The 18,081-nt window shown below is 37.9% G+C and overlaps 2 protein-coding genes and 1 long non-coding RNA gene across 3 annotated transcripts; 1 reads left to right on the top strand and 2 right to left on the bottom strand.

Moving 5' to 3' along the window:
- Nucleotides 1–808: 808 nt before the first annotated feature.
- LOC114525882 lies at nucleotides 809–6,562 on the bottom strand. The gene is made up of 4 exons (XM_028547343.1): nucleotides 6,116–6,562; nucleotides 5,682–5,808; nucleotides 2,623–2,710; nucleotides 809–2,174 (listed from the first exon to the last, which is right to left on the bottom strand). Exons 1-4 carry the CDS (start codon nucleotides 6,560–6,562, stop codon nucleotides 1,193–1,195), a joined length of 1,644 nt encoding a protein of 547 aa, XP_028403144.1. The 3' UTR covers nucleotides 809–1,192.
- A 792-nt stretch (nucleotides 6,563–7,354) lies between these two features.
- Nucleotides 7,355–9,577, bottom strand: LOC114526029. The gene is made up of 3 exons (XR_003687292.1): nucleotides 9,484–9,577; nucleotides 9,008–9,120; nucleotides 7,355–8,018 (listed from the first exon to the last, which is right to left on the bottom strand). It is a non-coding gene; the product is annotated as an uncharacterized LOC114526029 (long non-coding RNA).
- Nucleotides 9,578–9,932: 355 nt separating this feature from the next.
- Nucleotides 9,933–11,994, top strand: LOC114526028. Its single transcript, XM_028547523.1, has 3 exons — nucleotides 9,933–10,048; nucleotides 11,241–11,465; nucleotides 11,568–11,994. Exons 2-3 carry the CDS (start codon nucleotides 11,258–11,260, stop codon nucleotides 11,666–11,668), a joined length of 309 nt encoding a protein of 102 aa, XP_028403324.1. The 5' UTR covers nucleotides 9,933–10,048; nucleotides 11,241–11,257; the 3' UTR covers nucleotides 11,669–11,994.
- The last annotated feature ends 6,087 nt before the right edge of the window (nucleotides 11,995–18,081 follow it).

The raw sequence follows: 18,081 nt of genomic DNA, 5'->3' as shown, positions 1-18,081 counted from the left end.
ATTATATATGCGCATTTCGTAACAATATAGCGCTACTGAAGCTAGAAACTCCCATTAAGTACAATAGTCGGGCCCTACCCGTTTGCCTGCCTTCCTCTTACCTTCCTGCGGGCACGCAATGTTGGGTGACAGGCTGCGGTGCCTTGGAGGATGGTCAAAGCAGTTTGTTTGCTTTTAAGCTCAGGATTAACTTCTACATCATTTGCCAATAAAATCAATATGATGGGCAAGGTGAACCTCTGTAGCAATAAAAATCCGCGTACAAAGCAATAGACAGATAGCAAAGTTCCACGTTTCTAAACTCGACGAGCTCGATAAGAACACGGTGAACCGGAAACTTTTGTTGATGCATGGAACAAATGAAGCTTACTTTCTTCCTTTTTTTGAAATCCGCGTAAAACAAACTATATATACAGGAAAATAATACTGTAGCCCCCCCAATTGAAGATAGTCATTGCTAATTGGTTTGAGTATTGGTCTAAATTTGTTCTAATTAAATTAGCTACAATTTTGACAGAAATGATAGCGATTTTATTTTTATTGAACGACGTTTCGATGCTAAAACGTGCATCATTTTCAAGTTATGATAATTACATTTAAATTGCGTTGACTATAAACGGTTCATGTCACGTTAGTATATATTGCGCGAGCATGCTTAAGATCATGCAGTTGATTAAATAAATTATATTAATTACATAAATTAGATCTAAATTTTGTCATTCTTAGTCTACTTAAATTATATATATACGTACACACATATACGAACACACACAAAAACATACATATATACAGAAACTAAACATTATTTCCAGATTAAGTATAAAGTTTAGAACGAATAGAGTCCGATTGAGTGCTCAAAGATGGTGATAGTTCCTTGATATGCAACATCTCGAAAAGAAGGCAGTCATACTTTTTTTGATAAAAAATTAAATTAGCACACGCTAAAATACATTTAATTTTAGACGTACGTGTTCGTACTCGTGATCAACCGTCTTTAGTTTTGCGCGAGCGGAAACTGACCAAGGGGAAAATTTTAATGTTCAGCCCAGAACCGTGAGTAAATCCACCAGATTCCTTTGCCAATGATCAAGATAACTGAATAATTACTAATAATTTCCAAGGACCAAAACTTTATCCAACGTTTCGTGATATATTTTGTTGATGGATCCAATAAATAGAGAAAAAAAATTATTCAATTTCGCGGAGCAGAGCGGCGCGCAGCAGCCGCTCTGATCCAATTAATGTTGATCCAATTATACTTTTCGTTTAACGCTTCAATACTTTGATGTAAATTTGGGCAGTAATACACGTTTTCATTTGGCACGTGATTGCTTACTATGGCAAATGGTAAATTCTTACTTTCATGTGCTATATACACCAAGGCGCCCGAATCGCCTTTTTTGGCGAAATTATCTGCATTTTTCCCCCGAATTCGATAAAAACCGTCATTCATGTTGTTTTGCTGGCACGTTGTTGTTATTGCAAAAAGTTCTCCTTCTGTTTCGTTAGATGCCGAGCCATGTTTTTTAACTGTAGGTAGTTTTCCCATATTTACGTATTGTGTAAATATTTTCCCGACTTGTGTTTTACTCAATAGTTCTGATTCAACTCCATTTTCAAGGAAAGCAATTGCGTCATCGCAGGTCAGCTTTTTTTCAAGTGCGATGAGAGCAATATCATTTTTGTCATCGTATAAACCACACTCGAACACTCCCAATACTTTTTCTTGATCCATATATTGGTACCTGCTGCCAATACATCCAGCGGCGTCATTTGAGCAACAGTCTTCTTTCAGTTTGTTGTGTGCTTCAAATATGTTTTCCGGCGGTAAATCGTTGAAACAGTAACAAACATGATAGGAGGTGATGACGTAGTGCTTTTCGTCGCTTCGTATTTGGGCAGCAAGGACTGCTATGGTTCCGCGTTTTTCATTTTGAAGATACAGAGTATCACCAGAACTAGGTGCTCGAAGAAAACAAGAGGAAGTTCTTAATCTCTCTTCATCTTCATCGTCGCTCTCCCGGATAAATTCAACGAATGAAGCGATGTTATCACCAAACAAATTCTTTAGGTCTTCCATGCAGGGTTTTGTGTTTCGAGCGTAGGTGATGCATATTTGCCATGACTTTTTTTCTTTATCAATCCCAATATGGAAATCTTTTATCCAAGAGAATCTAAGAAGGAAGTTCGAATTGTTTAGACTGATAAATTTATGAAAGTAAATCAGAGTTGATTAAAAACAATTTTGTTAACAAGAATATGTAATAATTATATTCTTGTAATTTTCATGCTGTGATGGTGGTAGCTATCACAATATAAATAGATTTCCTTGTTCAAAAGTTTTTATTGTTGCACTGATGAAGGCCCGGGTTAACGGACCGAAAGCTTTGCAATATCAACACTTACGTGGTGTACCTACAAACTAATTTATTTATCATGTAGTAAGTTTGTCAAAAGCAAAAAAAGTTCACAAAACAGTACAAACAAGTGTTTCTAGTGTTCGAAATTCGTGTGTGATCATATTAGAAATTCAGGAGTCAGGACATACTGTCTTAATTTGATCATGCATGGGGTTTCTGATTATATATATTTTTAGCTGAATTGATATAATTAAAAAAATACCTTTCACTTCTCAATTCATTTACGTAAACCTCTTTAATGTCATAGTTTTCGTTAAATACGTTTTCTTCAAACCACTCATTATTTGACCCTATTTAAAAATAGGATTTAATTACTGCTGCCTACACTTTACTTTTGCGAGGAAATTCAGTTTCAATGTCTGGTCATTTAGTAAGATAAGTGATCAGGGGCGTAGCGAACGAGTCAAGATTGGGGGGGCGTGCATAATTTACTCTTTTGCATTATTTGTAATCAATATGTACAACACACAGCTTTTCGCTCCTTATATAAACGGCGACTGTAATTTCTCACTAAAATCATCGTAATAGTCCATCAGTTTTCTTAGTTCATTTAGATACTGGCGTTTTTAACGGCGACTAAATAAACTTTTAAAACGCTCCTCACACGGCGACTGGTTTATTATAGCTAACATACATGCACACATATGCAGGTAATTAAGTTACGCAACCTTTCTATCGGATTTCATACAGAAAAATTATTCATCATGCATGATAGAGAAATTAAGTATTTATTAATGGATGTAAATACGAACACCTACAGTCGGTCCTTGACAAGGCAGGAAAGAATGAAATGACCATTCTCATGGGTGACTTCAACGCCAAGATCGGAGCCGATAACACCGGGTACGAAGAAGTCATGGGCAAGCATGGGTTAGGGCAGATGAACGAGAACGGTGAGAGGTTCGCAGACCTGTGTTCCCTGAACTAGCTTGAGATTGGAGGCAGCATCTTTCCACACAAGAGGATTCACAAAGCCACTTGGAGATCCCCTGATCATGTCACAGAAAACCAAATTGACCACATCTGCATTTCCAAGAGGATCCGCAGATCATGGAAAGATGTCAGAGTGATGAGAGGAGCGGACGTGTCATCTGATCACCATCTACTGATGACAACATTAAGGCTGCGCCTCAAGAAGTACGACAACGCAGGCAACCACACGCGTACTAAGTACAACGTGTGGGCTACCTCCAGTCTAGGGAAGTGAGAACAAAGTTCACACTCAGCCTGATTCGAGCCTCTACGCGACCATCTAGAGGACAGTGAGACAGACATAGAAGAGCAGTGCCACAGCATCAAAGACATTTGGCAGGATACCTGCGAAGAAGTCCTTGGCAGGAAAAAGACCCAACACAATGAATGGATCTCTAATGAAACCATCAAGAAACTGGAGGAGAGGAAGAAGAAGAAGGCCACTCTGAACGAAAGTAGAACTAGAGCAGCAAGGGCTAGGGCACAGGAAGACTATACAGCAACAGAGAGAGAGGTGAAGAGGAGCATCAGAAGTGACAAGAGACTCTATGTAGAGAACCTCGCCAAAGAAGCAGAGGAAGCAGCAGGGCAGGGAAACATGAGAGAGCTGTACAACACCACCAAGAAGCTTTCAAATAGGTTTTAACAAACAGACAAGCCTGTTAGGGATAAGGAGAGGAAAACACTGACAACAACAGAAGAACAGTTGAAGAGATGAGCTGAACATTTTCAGGAACTTTTAAATAGGCCAGCACCTGAGACACCACCAGACATCCAACCAGCAGAGACAGATCTCCCGAGCAGCTGCGAAGCACCATCCAAAGCAGAGATCAGAAAAGCAATAGCAGCACTCAAGAACGGGAAGGCTGCAGGGCCGGACAGTATACCAACAGAGGCCATCAAAGCAGACACGGAGACAGCAGTAACCATACTGCATTCACTGTTTAAGAAAATTTGGGCGAGGGAGGAAATACCAGCAGAATGGAAAGAGGGCATCCTAATCAAGCTGCCGAAGAAGGGGGACCTCAGTGACTGCTGAAACTACCGAGGGATTATGCTCCTCTCAGTGCCAGGCAAGGTTCTCAACAGGAAACTGTTGGAGCGCATGAGAGAGGCGGTGGACCCAAAGCTCCGAGACCAGCAGGCAGGCTTCCGGTGCAACAGATCATGCGTCGACCAGATAGCCAGCTTGCGAATCATCGTCGAGCAGTCGCTAGGGTGGAACTCGCCTTTGTACGTCAACTTCATTACTGCCTCAAGGCGTTCGACAGCGTGGACCGAGAGACCTTGTGGAAGCTGCTGAGGCACTACGGAGTTCCCGAAAAGTTTGTCTCCCTGATCCGCTGCACCTACCAAGGCATAACATGCAGGGTTGACCACGCCGGTCAGACGTCTGAGAGTTTGAGGTAAAGACAGGAGTCCGTCAGGGGTGCCTGCTGTCGCCGTTTCTGTTCCTCCTGGTTATCGATTGGATCATGAAGACCACTACAACAGGCAGGAACAACGGGATACAGTGGACGCTCCTGACCCAGCTCGACGACCTTGATTTTGCAGACGACCTTGTTCTCCTCTCATACAACCACCGCCAGATGCAGGACAAGACCTCTCTCCTTGCAGCAACATCCGCAGGAACAGGGGTCCACATCAACCAGAAGAAGACTGAGCTCATGAAAATCAACACCACTGCCCAAGCTCCAGTAACAGTGGGAGGGGAACCCATCCGAGAGGTTAAATCCTTCGTCTAGCTAGGAAGTGTGGTGGACAGGCAGAGAGGTACTGACCGGGACGTCAAGGCACGTATAGGAAAAGCGCGGGCAGCCTTCGTCATCCTGAAAAACATCTGGGAAAGAAATCCGTATTTCCACCAAGCTGCGGATCTGTAACTCAAACGTCAAGTCTGTATTGCTTTACGGAGCAGAGACCTGGCGCATGACCAAAGCAACACCGCAAAAGATTCAGACGTTTTTTAACTCCTGCCTCAGGAGACACGGAAGCAGAGCTGAAGGAGTACGGGACCACCTGGCAGGCAGCGGAGAGGGCGGCCCAGAACCGAGTGCGATGGAGGACTGTTGTCGATGGCCTATGCTCCTCTTGGAGCAACAGGCCTAAGTAAGTAAGTAAGTAATGGAAGTAAAGCTACACTATAAGGTTTATGGTTTAATCGGCTTGATTACTCGTCCATATCGCGTTTTTCGCTCAGTGATTTGAATAATTATATTATTTGATGTTAAGTTGCTATAGAAGTCGCTGCTAGTGACGCCGCTTCTAATAATTTCCAAATTTCTTTACCTTTAACTGGAATAACAGAAGCAGTTTCGTCCTGAACCCTTGGAGGTGATTCTTGCATGCCAATATTCTGGGAGGAAATTGATCTCATTTCTTGACTAGTTCTTAGAGCTTGATCACTCGGAATGTCCTGAAAGTATGCCCAATAGTTGTAGATTTTGCAGTCTCTAGCAGGCAGTTTCGTTTTGGTAGAGATATTCTGCATTCCGCATGCGATTGTCATGGCAATATAAAGGTCGACCATTCCAGTCCTTCCATATTTCAAAGGAAATTTTATATATATATATATATATATATATATATATATATATATATATATATATATATATATATATATATATATATATATATATTCATATTATATATGTTTATATATATGTTATATATATGTTTAAAAAAGTTGGTAAAATACTTATATATATATTACTTTCCTTCACCTGTTTTGGTTGAGAGTTGAAATCATTTTCATCATCAGTATCGTATATATCGTCATGATAAAACACGTGTCTGTTGAAATCATTTTCATCATCAGTATCGTATATATCGTCATGGTAAAACACGTGTGTGTTGAAATCATTTTCATCATCAGTATCGTATATATCGTCATGGTATTCGCCCGTGATCTTTCCCCCATACAAGTTTACAGCCAAAGTGTAAGTGCAACTCACTGGTTTTTCGTACTCAAAAATATGAGGTTCGGTTGGTTCTACCCAACATTTTTCGAAACGGTCGTATTCTTTCACATCAGACCAAACACCAGGAAAGCGCATGACCTGAAACCTAACTTTGATTTTGGTGGCATTGTTTGGTAACAGAATCAAACTTCCACTACCATGACCCTCGTGATGTTTCTTTTCACCGTTCACTTCATAATCAACAAGCATCTTCAAAATCCAGTGTCCTTCGTAGATATAATCTAGTTTACTGAATTGTTTGTCTGTATAAATATCTTTAGAGGTCTTTGTCACTTTTTCATAAAAAACGCCTTCCAATGAAATTTGTCATTTTCCAAACTTTAAAATTCCGCCATAATTAGCCAAATTTTGCTAAATTCTGCGGAATTTTGATTTTTTTCCGCAAAAATATCATTAAATTACTAAATCCAGCGAACTTCACTGTCAGTTTCATTATAAAAGTCATTTTCTTGCGGATATATGTTAAAATTTCGTTGGTGAAAAAGCCTATTTCTCGCGGACTAAGAAAACTGTGTCCTCGTTTTTACTGTTTTTCGAAAATCTTAGCGGAGTGAACCAACTATGGCTCCAAAATCAATAAAAAGCGAGAAAATCTGAGGAAAAGTTAGTACTTACGAAAACTTTACTTACCAGTAGAATTTTTACAAATACACAAGGGTGTCCGAATTTCGGAAACCCCTATATCTCGATGCGAGAGACATATGGGGGTGTCCGAATTTCGGAAACCCTTATATCTCAATGTGAGAGACATATAAGGGTGTCCGAATTTCGGAAACCCTATATCTCAATGCGAGAGAAATAGGGGTGTCCGAATTTCGGAAACCCTTATATCTCAATGTGAGAGACAATAGGGGTGTCCGAATTTCGGAAACCCTATATCTCAATGAGAGACAATGGGTGTCCGAATTTCGGAAACCCTATATCTCAATGCGAGAGACATATAGGGGTGTCCGAATTTCGGAAACCCTATATCTCAATGCGAGAGAATAGGGGTGTCCGAATTACGGAAACCCCCTATATAACAATGCGAGAGACAAATAGGGGTGTCCGAATTTCGGAAACCCCTAGCTATATCTCAACGTGAGAGACATATAGGGGTGCCCGAGTAACGTAGTGCACTGTATCTACAATGGGTTAATGGGTTAATATAAAAGCTCAAAACAATGCAGTCCATACTTAGGGAGTTTTTATTATTCATATCAGTGATTATTCCTGAAAATAAATGAGTCATTTGAATGTTGGCATACATTTTAGTTAGCATGCGATAATGATATTGAGGGTAATATTCTCCAATGGTTCTGCACTTAAAAATTTAGCATCTTGCGTCTGTATAATTATAGGTACAAGCGTTGAAAATATTTTGTTTTTTAAATTAATCCAGACCCTTAGCCCTTTTAGCTTCCTCCCGATACCACCGTTTTAAATATTTTCTGGTATTTTCTTGGAGATGGCTGTTATCGTCAAGTTCGAACGAGCAGAGAATGACTGAATCTTTTAGAAGAGTGTCTGTCCAAGGTATTTCACCATCTTTGCTCGTAACCATAAAGGGTTGCCAGGTCGTGGTATATGTACCTTTCCAGTAATGCAACTTGAATTCAAAACTTCACAAACCAGTCTCGAGCTAATTCCTCCGAATCATTTTTTACTGAAATATGCGCAAAGAAAATATCTTAGTCCTATTGAAAATTTTGACATATTTTGAGAGTTTTAAAATATTACTAAAAGTTTAGTTTGGCGCGACTGATAGCGTATAAATTATCCGTTTTGCCATTTTAATGAATTTTGGCATTTTGATTTGAATTAAAGATTTTATGTTTATCATGGTGTCCCTGAACTACATGCATTTATCCGCACCCTTTATATGTATAAAGTATCCAGTTCTGGGTTTAATCATATAGTGTTAGCTGTTGTTGGTGACACATTTTAGCTTTGTATGTATTGGCGGAAAAACTGCATGTCATCATCGAATTGCAAGTTGACATGCATTAGCAGTGCTTAGATATATACAGCCCCGATCGTTTTATTTTACTTTAAAAATCTAAGCGCGCTTCGCCCGTAATGGAAAAACGCCTTATCCTAAAATCGAAAGTATCCATTCTCATTTACATGGGTATGGTGTTCCATTTATCCCCACGTGTGTCTTTAAAATAATTAATTTAAATGAGTACTCTAGCATGTATGAAGTTATGTGCCAATATAACCAGGGAGCAGCGTGGCAGGGTCTTCAAACGTATAATTCCACCCGAAGTAAAGACCCTTTGAACTTTAGAACTTGATCGAGTGCCAAAGATCATAAAAATCCGCTTAATATTCACTTAAATATTCATGAATATATTGGTGATTGCGTTTTTTTACAGCCTGTAATTCATTGGTTTATATATTTAACAATCTTTACGCCTTTCTGGTCTTGGGGAACAAAATTATAATCTAACATATTGATTCACGCACAAACAAGCGCCGGGAATAATGTAACTGTAAATCCTCAGTGACCAGATATTTTAATTGTTGAGCGCACGCAAAGTCGGCTTGGTATATGAAAATTTGCAGAATGGTGTCTCAGGATACAGAAGTATTATTATCGCGTGTTTATATAATAAAATCACTTGCAAAATATCATAAAAATTTATCGCTTACCACTGCTATCGGTTGAATCGTATTGTAAAGCTCTCTAGACTTTTTTTGGGCTCCTACTTGGCATGGTACATATGCTGACGGCGTATCGTGTGGCAAACGATTACACGAAAGATCTAAAATCAAATAATAAAAATTTGCATTCTTATTTCACATAATAGAGCACAAATTAAGAAATCGCTCTGAAACCTGAAACCAAATTTTCACTCAAAAACCAAATATGATAAAATATATAGCAATCGCCAATGCCTTTCTATTTAGCTTAGTTTCATATAAGATCATAAAGGATCATAAAGGATCCATTTGCGTCGCTACTTAACCCAACAGAAAATGGTGAAGAAAATTCTTCGGGCAGATCTGTACTAGTTGGGATTGATGAAGGAGAAGCTTCAAGTGAGTTTGAAACTGTATACATAAGATAGGGAAAAAAAAATATATATGTATAATTATATGGCATTATTAATTCATGATGCTCTTACTTTTTGCCTCTGAATCATGAGAGGAGATGATTTTTCACTGTCACTAAATCTTATATCAAAACCGGGTGAGCTGCTGGTGGCTGGCGCTGGTCCTTTCTTATTCGTAGATAACAAAGACAATGCTGGTGATATTGGTTCATATATATATATATCAGTAAATTGCGCCGAAGCTCGAAGGTGATTCCTTGTTGTCTGACAACCTGTTTTATTTTACAGTCCACTGATTGGATTAGGATATTCCTATTAATTAACTCTCTGACAACAGAAAAAACTTTTCTTTGTTATTGGTTGAGTTTACCGCTTTGACCAGGTGTAATGTTCATATGATATACTTCGCACGCGCGCTCTTCCCACATCCAACATATTGAGCTTCAATTGTCAATGCCAGTAGTTTTGAGAGGGAGTTTATATATATAGATATGCCACAAATGAAAAAGTGGTCGGTTCGCGTAAGGCAAGGAAAGGCGTATGTATATGTTGCTGGAAAGCCTCTAGCAAAGACAGGCGTCGAGTATCATCAGTGCTGCCGGTGTGAAAAATGAGGATAATAAGCCTCTCAATTAAGGTATGTATTAAGTTTCGATATTTTGAAACCTTTTTGATATTAGCTAGCTTTAGGCTTCTCGGATTTATAGTAGGTAGAAAGAAAAAACCCTCCTTTTTAAGAGCAAAGCTATAGGCTGGAAGAAAAATATAGCATATATAAAGGCCTTATTTAAAGGCATGCTATGCACATGTATATATAGTTATATGTGTGATCAAATTGCTTGAGACTGTCGTTATCTATATTTGGTTACCGCTGAAATTCCATTTTCGCGCTGCGTTTTCATTTTGTTTCATTGGCGCTTCGTATATGATCCCTGTTTGCCCGAGAAAAAACGAAGTAGGCATGTCATTATTTATAGGGATTGAATAAAATGACAATGTCGGTGTCGTAGTACGAGTAAAGTACGAGTATGCAGCTGAATGTATGCAGTAGCGTAGGCAGCCCGACGATTTGTCATGCTATGCTAATATTTTGGTGTTCATTGACTGTGAAAACAATGAATTTATAAAGGCAGGAATAATTATAATAACTTGAAATTTAGATAGCGGGACAAAATCTTTAGGCTGGCTACGCCACTGCATGTATGTGATCAATGTATATAAACACTCTCCTTATTATACAAGACCCTTGTCCCGGCGAGACTGTTTTGATACCAATAAAGTACTATATATAAATTAATAAATGCCTTTTATATAGCCTTGCGCTTAAGCGATATGCATACAGGCAATGCGTGAATGCCATGAAAACACAAATTTAGGTTTTTGTGGGCAAAAGGGGAACGTCATGAGTATTGAAAAGTTTTTTGTAAATTAAGGGGCGTAAAAAATAAATTTAAACAGATGATAGTTAGTAGCTAATTTGTTAGGCAACCGCCAACCATGTGGTGTGTGTTCCTGATTGTTCCAGTTTGTGGAGTATATATCCACAATCAAGCGTGATTTTTGGCACTTCACTTGATGCACGTAAATTTTAGAGGTTTCGATGCACGTAAAAGCGTAGCCTGCCGGGGACCTATAGTTGACTCATTTTGCTTTAATTTGAATTTGAAGTGTGTATAATTTCACTCGCAATTTCCTGTTATGTTGACAAACACAAGCAGAGCGGCTGGCCTCCTTCTGTCCAAACAATGCAGAAAATGTTACTGTGTACGCAATTCATGTAGCAGAATACTGTAGCTAATGGTTAATCGTTGTCCTTTTTCACTCTGTAGGGAATATATTAGCAGGCATGAACGAGACTGTTGAAGCATTTGTTGTCCTCATGCATGCTTCGGTATCTGGGCGAATTCTGCCAGAACACTTCAACTTCACGTTTGGCAAGGTCCCAAACTTCATTTGTGTCAATTCGGCAAACAGAGAATTTGAGACATGTTTGTGGCTGGTAGAAATGTTCAGTCACTCGGGTGACTGGATATTGGATGTTAATTTGCCCGAAGGTATATATAATACGTTATATATATGTAAATAATATAATACGTTTCCCGCCTGGTACAGTATTGAACATTTATTATCATCTTTGTCAAATCTTTTTCTTGCAGCTGGCGGTGTTGCAGCAGTCACGATCAAACGCAATTGCCTCATTCTGGTAAAAACAGAAGAGGAGGAACGAGAGGCCAGGCGAAAGTTGAAAGAACTTTAGAACCTATAAATCTATATATATATATATATATTATATATCTTCATTGTGTGCTGGGTATTCCCGGCTCTACGTGCGAAAACATGCAATAACGAAAATTTAATTAAGACAACTTACTTTTTAAATTGTCAGAATGTTCCTTTGCAATTTACAAAATATACTTCTAAATTGGTTTCACTTGACCATTGCCCATTCGACTTGCGTAGAGAATATAACCCGAATAATTGTAGATACAATGCACTGCGTAACTCGGACACCCCTATATGTCTCTCGCATTGAGATATAAGGGTTTCCGAAATTCGGACACCCCAATATGTCTCTCACATTGAGATATAAAGGTTTCCGAAATTCGGACACCCCTATATGTCTCTCACATTGAGATATAGGGGTTTCCGAAATTCGGACACCCTTATATGTCTCTCACATTGAGATACAGGGGTTTCCGAAATTCGGACACCCTTATATGTCTCTCACATTGAGATATAGGGGTTTCCGAAATTCGGACACCCCTATATTTCTCTCGAATTGAGATACAGGGGTTTCCGAAATTCGGACACCCTTATATGTCTCTCACATTGAGATATATAGAGTTTCCGAAATTCGGACACCCCTATATGTCTCTCAAATTGAGATATATAGGGGTTTCAAAAATTCGGACATCCCGCCTATCTGTTTGAAACCGACGGACAGTGGAATCCTTATACCTCTAAGACAAAAATCCTTTTTATGCGGACAGTGGAGTTGTGTCCGCAAAAAAAGCTATTTTTAAAAAAAAAATTTAAAAATCCGCAGAATTTTGTTAATTTCGCTAATATATGCGGAAAATTACAAGTTTGGAAATGTTCAAAATTCTTTGGAACACGTTAAAACAAGATGCCAGCCAAAGTGTACGTGCAACTCACTGGTTTGTCGTACTCAAAAATATGAGGCTTGGTTGGTTCTACCCAACATTTCTTGAAACGGTCGTATTCTTTCACATCAGACCAAACACCAGGAGCACGCATGACCTGGAACCTAACTTTGATTTTGGTGGCATTGTCTGGTAACAGAATCGAACTTCCACTACCGTTAACTTCATCATGTACTGTTTTATCGTTCTCCTCATAATCAACAAGCATCTTATAAGGCAAGAGTCCTGCATAAAAATACTGTAGCTTACATTTGGTGGTTTTATTACTATCATTTGTTTCTCGTCTTACTTGTTCGTAGTATTTATCGTCTCTCGTATTATCCATCACTGATTCATACGTGCTACTCACTGGTGTGTTATACTTAGAGGTATGTGGCTCGGGCGGTTCTACCCAGTGCCCTGTGGAAGGGTTAAACTCTTCCACATTACCATCACCCTCCTCTGACCTGTTTTTGTCGCCTTCCAGCTTTTTTGGCGCTTGAGATGAGTTTTTCGATTCTGTTCTATCGAATAGTTCAGTGGTTTTATCAATGCTAATTGCTTCTTGTTCAGCACGTTCGTACGTATCCTTTCTCGTAATATCTATTACTCTTTCCCAGTACAAGTTTCCAGTCAACTTATACGTGCGACTAACTGGTGTTTCATACTCAAAAGTATGTGGCTCATATGATAAACTGTTGTGCTCCTTCACATCAGACCAAACACCAGAAGAGCGCCTGATCTGAAATGTAACTTTGATATTTGTAGCAATATTTGGTACCTGGATCGAACTTCCACTACCTTTGCACTCATGGTGTTTTCTTACGCCGTTTAATTTATAATCAACAAGCATCTTAGATGGCCATTTGTTTTTATAAATATACTTTAGACTATGTTCACATTTAGGGCTTTGTTCTACATCATGATGACGTCTCGGCGCTATAATTTGTAAAAGCCTCATTTTACTGTAAAGGGTTCGCGAACGTTAATCTTCAAAAGTAAAGTGTATTTAGCGGAAATTGACGGTAATCACGCAGCATGCCTGAGCAGATATGTTGTCAACCAGCATCGACTTTAAATATTCAACCTATAATTTAGAAAAGAGGATTTTCAATTCATATTATTAAAGTTTTAAAGTTCTATTAATGTGGTATCTATATTTTTATGTGTGATTTAGGCATGGAATACATACAATGAGTGCAATTCATATAGCATGCCATGCGTCAATAGTATGTGATAAAATAAAAGACTGATAAACAAATATAGTACCAAATTCGACATCAGACGATTATGATTTTATGTGTATAAGGTAGCTCTTTATGTAGACGATGGAATGAATATAAGACCTGCTTATCGTTTCGTAAAAAGACTCTATTGCAATTACTTATAACTCATCAGAACCAAGGAAGTAATCTTCCAGGGCTTATTTTCTATGGTTAAAATCTATTTTTTCATATTTTTTCATGAATATAAGGCTGCTTGCTTCGCTCGCAGCAAATATATCGTTTACACACAAAGAAAAAATTTTATATTAAAATAATTAGAAATAATCCCCGAGCGGGCGCAGAGAGGGTACTAATTCCGCTGGGAGATTAATTACGGGTATTGTGACAGAACATAGCGCAATCCAAAGTTTCCCAAATGCTATGTCATGGAACATGGACATTCAATAGTCATGGTACTTTTGCGCACGCGCAAAATTTGAACGAGTGAAGACTGGTAATTAGCAACTTGCTGATTGGCTAAGACGAAACATTTGTGTTTCAGTGACAACTTAACTGTGATTTGCAAACTATTTTTTTAAGAAATGTTTCGAAAACACAATATGAAAGAGTTTAAAATATTATCAGAACTGGAAGAGTTAGCAGTGAAAAGAAACAACTCGTAGTTTGTAATCCTTGAAATGCCGTAGGTGCCTACTTTGTTTGATTTCGAGGTTAATTTAGTGTTTGCTGTACGAATACATTTTAAGACCTTGGTACAGTTTGAAACATCAGCTATCGGCTTTACATTTAGGTAATTTCAAAATATTGAAGGTTAGGCCTGGCTAACTCAGGAAATATTTTGCTTCGATTGAAATGGCGAGGGGTTGCTGCATAGCCGGCTTCATGCGTGTATCGTATTTCTAATTTATGTATTCAATTCGGCAGATGAAAAATTAGACGTTTGAATCAACGTCGCATCATCGTCGTTTTATGCGATCGACCCATTTGAATAAAACTACCGAGTCGCATTCAATCAAGACTGTTGAATTTAATTTTTTTATTATAAACATCGAATTCTCATGCACTTAATTGTTGCATTGTATAAATTCGGTGCATGAAAAATTATATAATGCTACATAGATCATCACATAAATATACAATTCCAGATGTTTTTGAAATGTTTTTATAATCCGTTATGTCAATCAATCGTCTGTCATTCTACTGTGGGTAATTACGAGTACATTATGTGTACTATTTAAAGCGAAAAACAATCTTAAATTGCATCTAGCATAAAATTTCAAAGCTTCATTGCCGACCCTGCTATGAAAGCTCTTTTGCAAGAATGTAAATTTAGCTATATGGGCCTACCTTTAAATTCTTTATCCTTGTAACAATTATATTTTGAATTTGCACTAATAATTGCAAACAACTTTCTTAATGGCACTTCGTCCTTCACTTCGAATCGGTTGCCAAGGGATATATACCAAGCAGCTCTAAAATGTTGGAAAACCGCAAATAATTTATTTAAATGTGTTTTCCATGACCATATATAGTGTGTTATTCATCAGTCTATGCGTGACCACACCTGGTATCTCAGGTCGAATATACTGAATAATAGCTGATTAAACTTACTATTGCGCAATGATTATACGTAAGACGAAACTGAAAAATACTAATAACGATTTATGTTTTTTTACGCATGTATAATAAAAAAGAACTCGTCGTGTTTTCTTGCTCTAAGAAAGAGAAGAAGCCAGTGCGTCATTTTGACGTTTTGTTATATTCACCGCCTTAAAATAATTTATTGAGTACTATATAGGAAAATTAACGCCTGTATTCTAAGACCTCACTCAAAGTCACTAACGCCTGTATTCAAAAAGCTCACTCACACTCACACTCATTGAGTGTGACATATAAATTTTGTTAATGCTGATCAATGAGAAAGTTTTCTCTGAATAGATGGAAAGATATAAAGTAAATCACTGAAAATCAAGCCCCCTTTCAGCTGGAAATACCGCCGTTGAAACGTTATGAGAAGATTAAGATCTCACACTCAATGAGTTTGAGTGTGAGTGAGCTTTTAGAATACAGGCGTAAGTCACTCTCATTGAGTGGACGCTCGTCCTTAATGTCAATGAGTGCAACTGACCACTCAATGAGTGTCCACTCACACTCACATAGTATAATGCTACACTCACACCTCTCTTGCATGGTTTTTGTAATTGTTTATTTTACTTTCTAAAAGATCTTTGTGCTTCCGCTAATACGGTTCACAGCGACCTCAATTGCGAGAAATATTGTCTACGTTAAGCCATCCTATCAGTAACGTCATACGAACGCATTGACAAGTCTAACTACAGTTTAAATAGTTTATATACTTTCCAACATTAATTACTAATCAACATAAAACCTTAACTCCAGCAAGTCACACTCGAGTGAGCTCTTTGAATACAGCTCTGCCTAATATTTTCAAGGGTGAGTGCCGCCTCGTTGAGTGGACATTCACACTCATACTAAACTCTCACTCACACTTCAGTTCCACTTGAGTGCATCTCACTGGAATCGCACTCAAGTATGAGTGTGAGTGAGCTTTTAGAATACAGCCGTAGATGTTTAAAAGTGCAAAAAAAGATTTCGGAGATTTTTGTCATCTCTGAAATCCTTCTATAGGAAATATACTAAATGTTAATACTATGTAAATTTATATTGTCCTACCTTACGTTGTTTTATCTGTTGCCTAACTTCAGTTTCCTTTATTCTCCTAAAGCACAATCACTATAGGTACATAGTGCAGATTACCGTATCTGCCAGGATGACTGGATTCTGCTATTTAGCAACCGAAATTTGCAGGAGAAAAATATGATAGCGTTGTTTTTTTTCTAAACTGCGCTATGGATACAAAGCATGCTTAATTTGCATGTACGTCTGGATACGAAAGATGTGTATGAATAATATATTTTAGCAACGGCGAGCCACCGGCGCGGTGAGCCACCGGCGTTTGTTTGACTGACAAACAACACGCGATGTGAAAATGAATGTCATGTCACTGTCGCCCCTTGCCGCTTGGGGCATCTCTGGTCCACAAAGCACGCTGATTCCCTTTTTCGGACTATATTTAGCGATTTAGAGAATAGCCACTTCATCTCGAATGCAAACTAGCTGTTTTGACAATTAACATATAAATTATGCATCGCTGTGATTTAATACCCGCAAACTGTGGCTAAGATTTACCAGGAAAAGCCATTATTTATTGTTATTATACCAGGAAAAGCCATTATTTATTATTATTATACCAGGAAAAGCGATTATTTATTATTATTATACCAGGAAAAGCGATTATCTAGCATTATTATATTGCCAGCGTCATTTCCGGTGAAATGGAGCTCAGTGATTGGCTGTGAAGAATTTTCAGTGGTCCATTACTTTCCCGTAATGGCAATCGGCAATCCATTACGAGATAAAACCGAGAAATTCTGAATGAAAAAGGCACAAATAAATGCTCAAGAGAAAATTTAATTGATTTTGAAATAAATAAAACGTCTCCATGCAGACAGTTTACGTAAAATAAATAATTCAATATTTTATTTTTGTTTTTATTTTATATCAAATGCGTACCAGGCTACTAATACGAATTCATGCATTTCTTGTTTGTTTCATTGCAAATACATATGCATGCTTATGCCAAATAAAAAACTTTTTATTAACCTCGCTTGCTCGGTCTTTACCGAGAAATATTGGTAAAGACGATATATCGATATTTCTAGGTAAAGTCCTCGCGCTCGGTTAATAAGAAGTTAATAAACCTTTTCACGAGAAGCCGGTCTTGTTGTTGGGCAATGAATTGTCCAGTCTTTTCAGACATCTGAGAAACTCTGTTTTTAAAAAAGGACTACAAATATCTTCGAGTGAACGTTATATATAGTGCATTTGCTACCGCATTTTTACCATAAAAACCTCCGTCAATTTTATATTAAATCTTCACTTTAGGCCTTTGCAAATCTCGTGTAGTAAATACATGCATGGGTGGTAGAAGTAAAACATGACTTTGGAGGGAAAAATTTGGCTTCAAAACGTTTGGGCATGTTAAAAAGAAGATAGCATCCAGTTCTTACTTAGTTTATCCCCGACCCTTTTTATAATGTCAAGAAATTACTCACGCGTGGAGATTACACAATTTATTATTCGTTTGCTCATGTAGATCGAGTTACATTGATTATACCTTATTGTTTTCCCAGTGATATATACTTTTAATTGTATATATATATATATATATATATATATTAATATATATATATATATATATATATATATATTACTTACAA

The sequence above is a fragment of the Dendronephthya gigantea genome, unplaced genomic scaffold, assembly GCF_004324835.1.
Source record: "Dendronephthya gigantea isolate DGI-Jeju-01 unplaced genomic scaffold, DenGig_1.0 000036F, whole genome shotgun sequence".
Classification (NCBI taxonomy): domain Eukaryota; kingdom Metazoa; phylum Cnidaria; class Anthozoa; order Malacalcyonacea; family Nephtheidae; genus Dendronephthya; species Dendronephthya gigantea.
This window is presented reverse-complemented; position numbering and strand designations above follow the sequence as displayed.

Excerpts from the sequence above, each read along its gene's own strand:
- LOC114525882 (XM_028547343.1), bottom strand. The coding sequence starts at position 6,562 with ATGCTTGTTGATTATGAAGTGAACGGTGAAAAGAAACATCACGAGGGT. Across the intron at positions 5,809-6,115 it reads TCAACTCTCAACCAAAACAG|GACATTCCGAGTGATCAAGC; the intron begins GTGAAGGAAAGT and ends GCATACTTTCAG. Across the intron at positions 2,711-5,681 it reads TTCTGTTATTCCAGTTAAAG|GGTCAAATAATGAGTGGTTT; the intron begins GTAAAGAAATTT and ends ATTTTTAAATAG.
- LOC114526028 (XM_028547523.1), top strand. The coding sequence starts at position 11,258 with ATGAACGAGACTGTTGAAGCATTTGTTGTCCTCATGCATGCTTCGGTA. Across the intron at positions 11,466-11,567 it reads GGATGTTAATTTGCCCGAAG|CTGGCGGTGTTGCAGCAGTC; the intron begins GTATATATAATA and ends TTTTTCTTGCAG.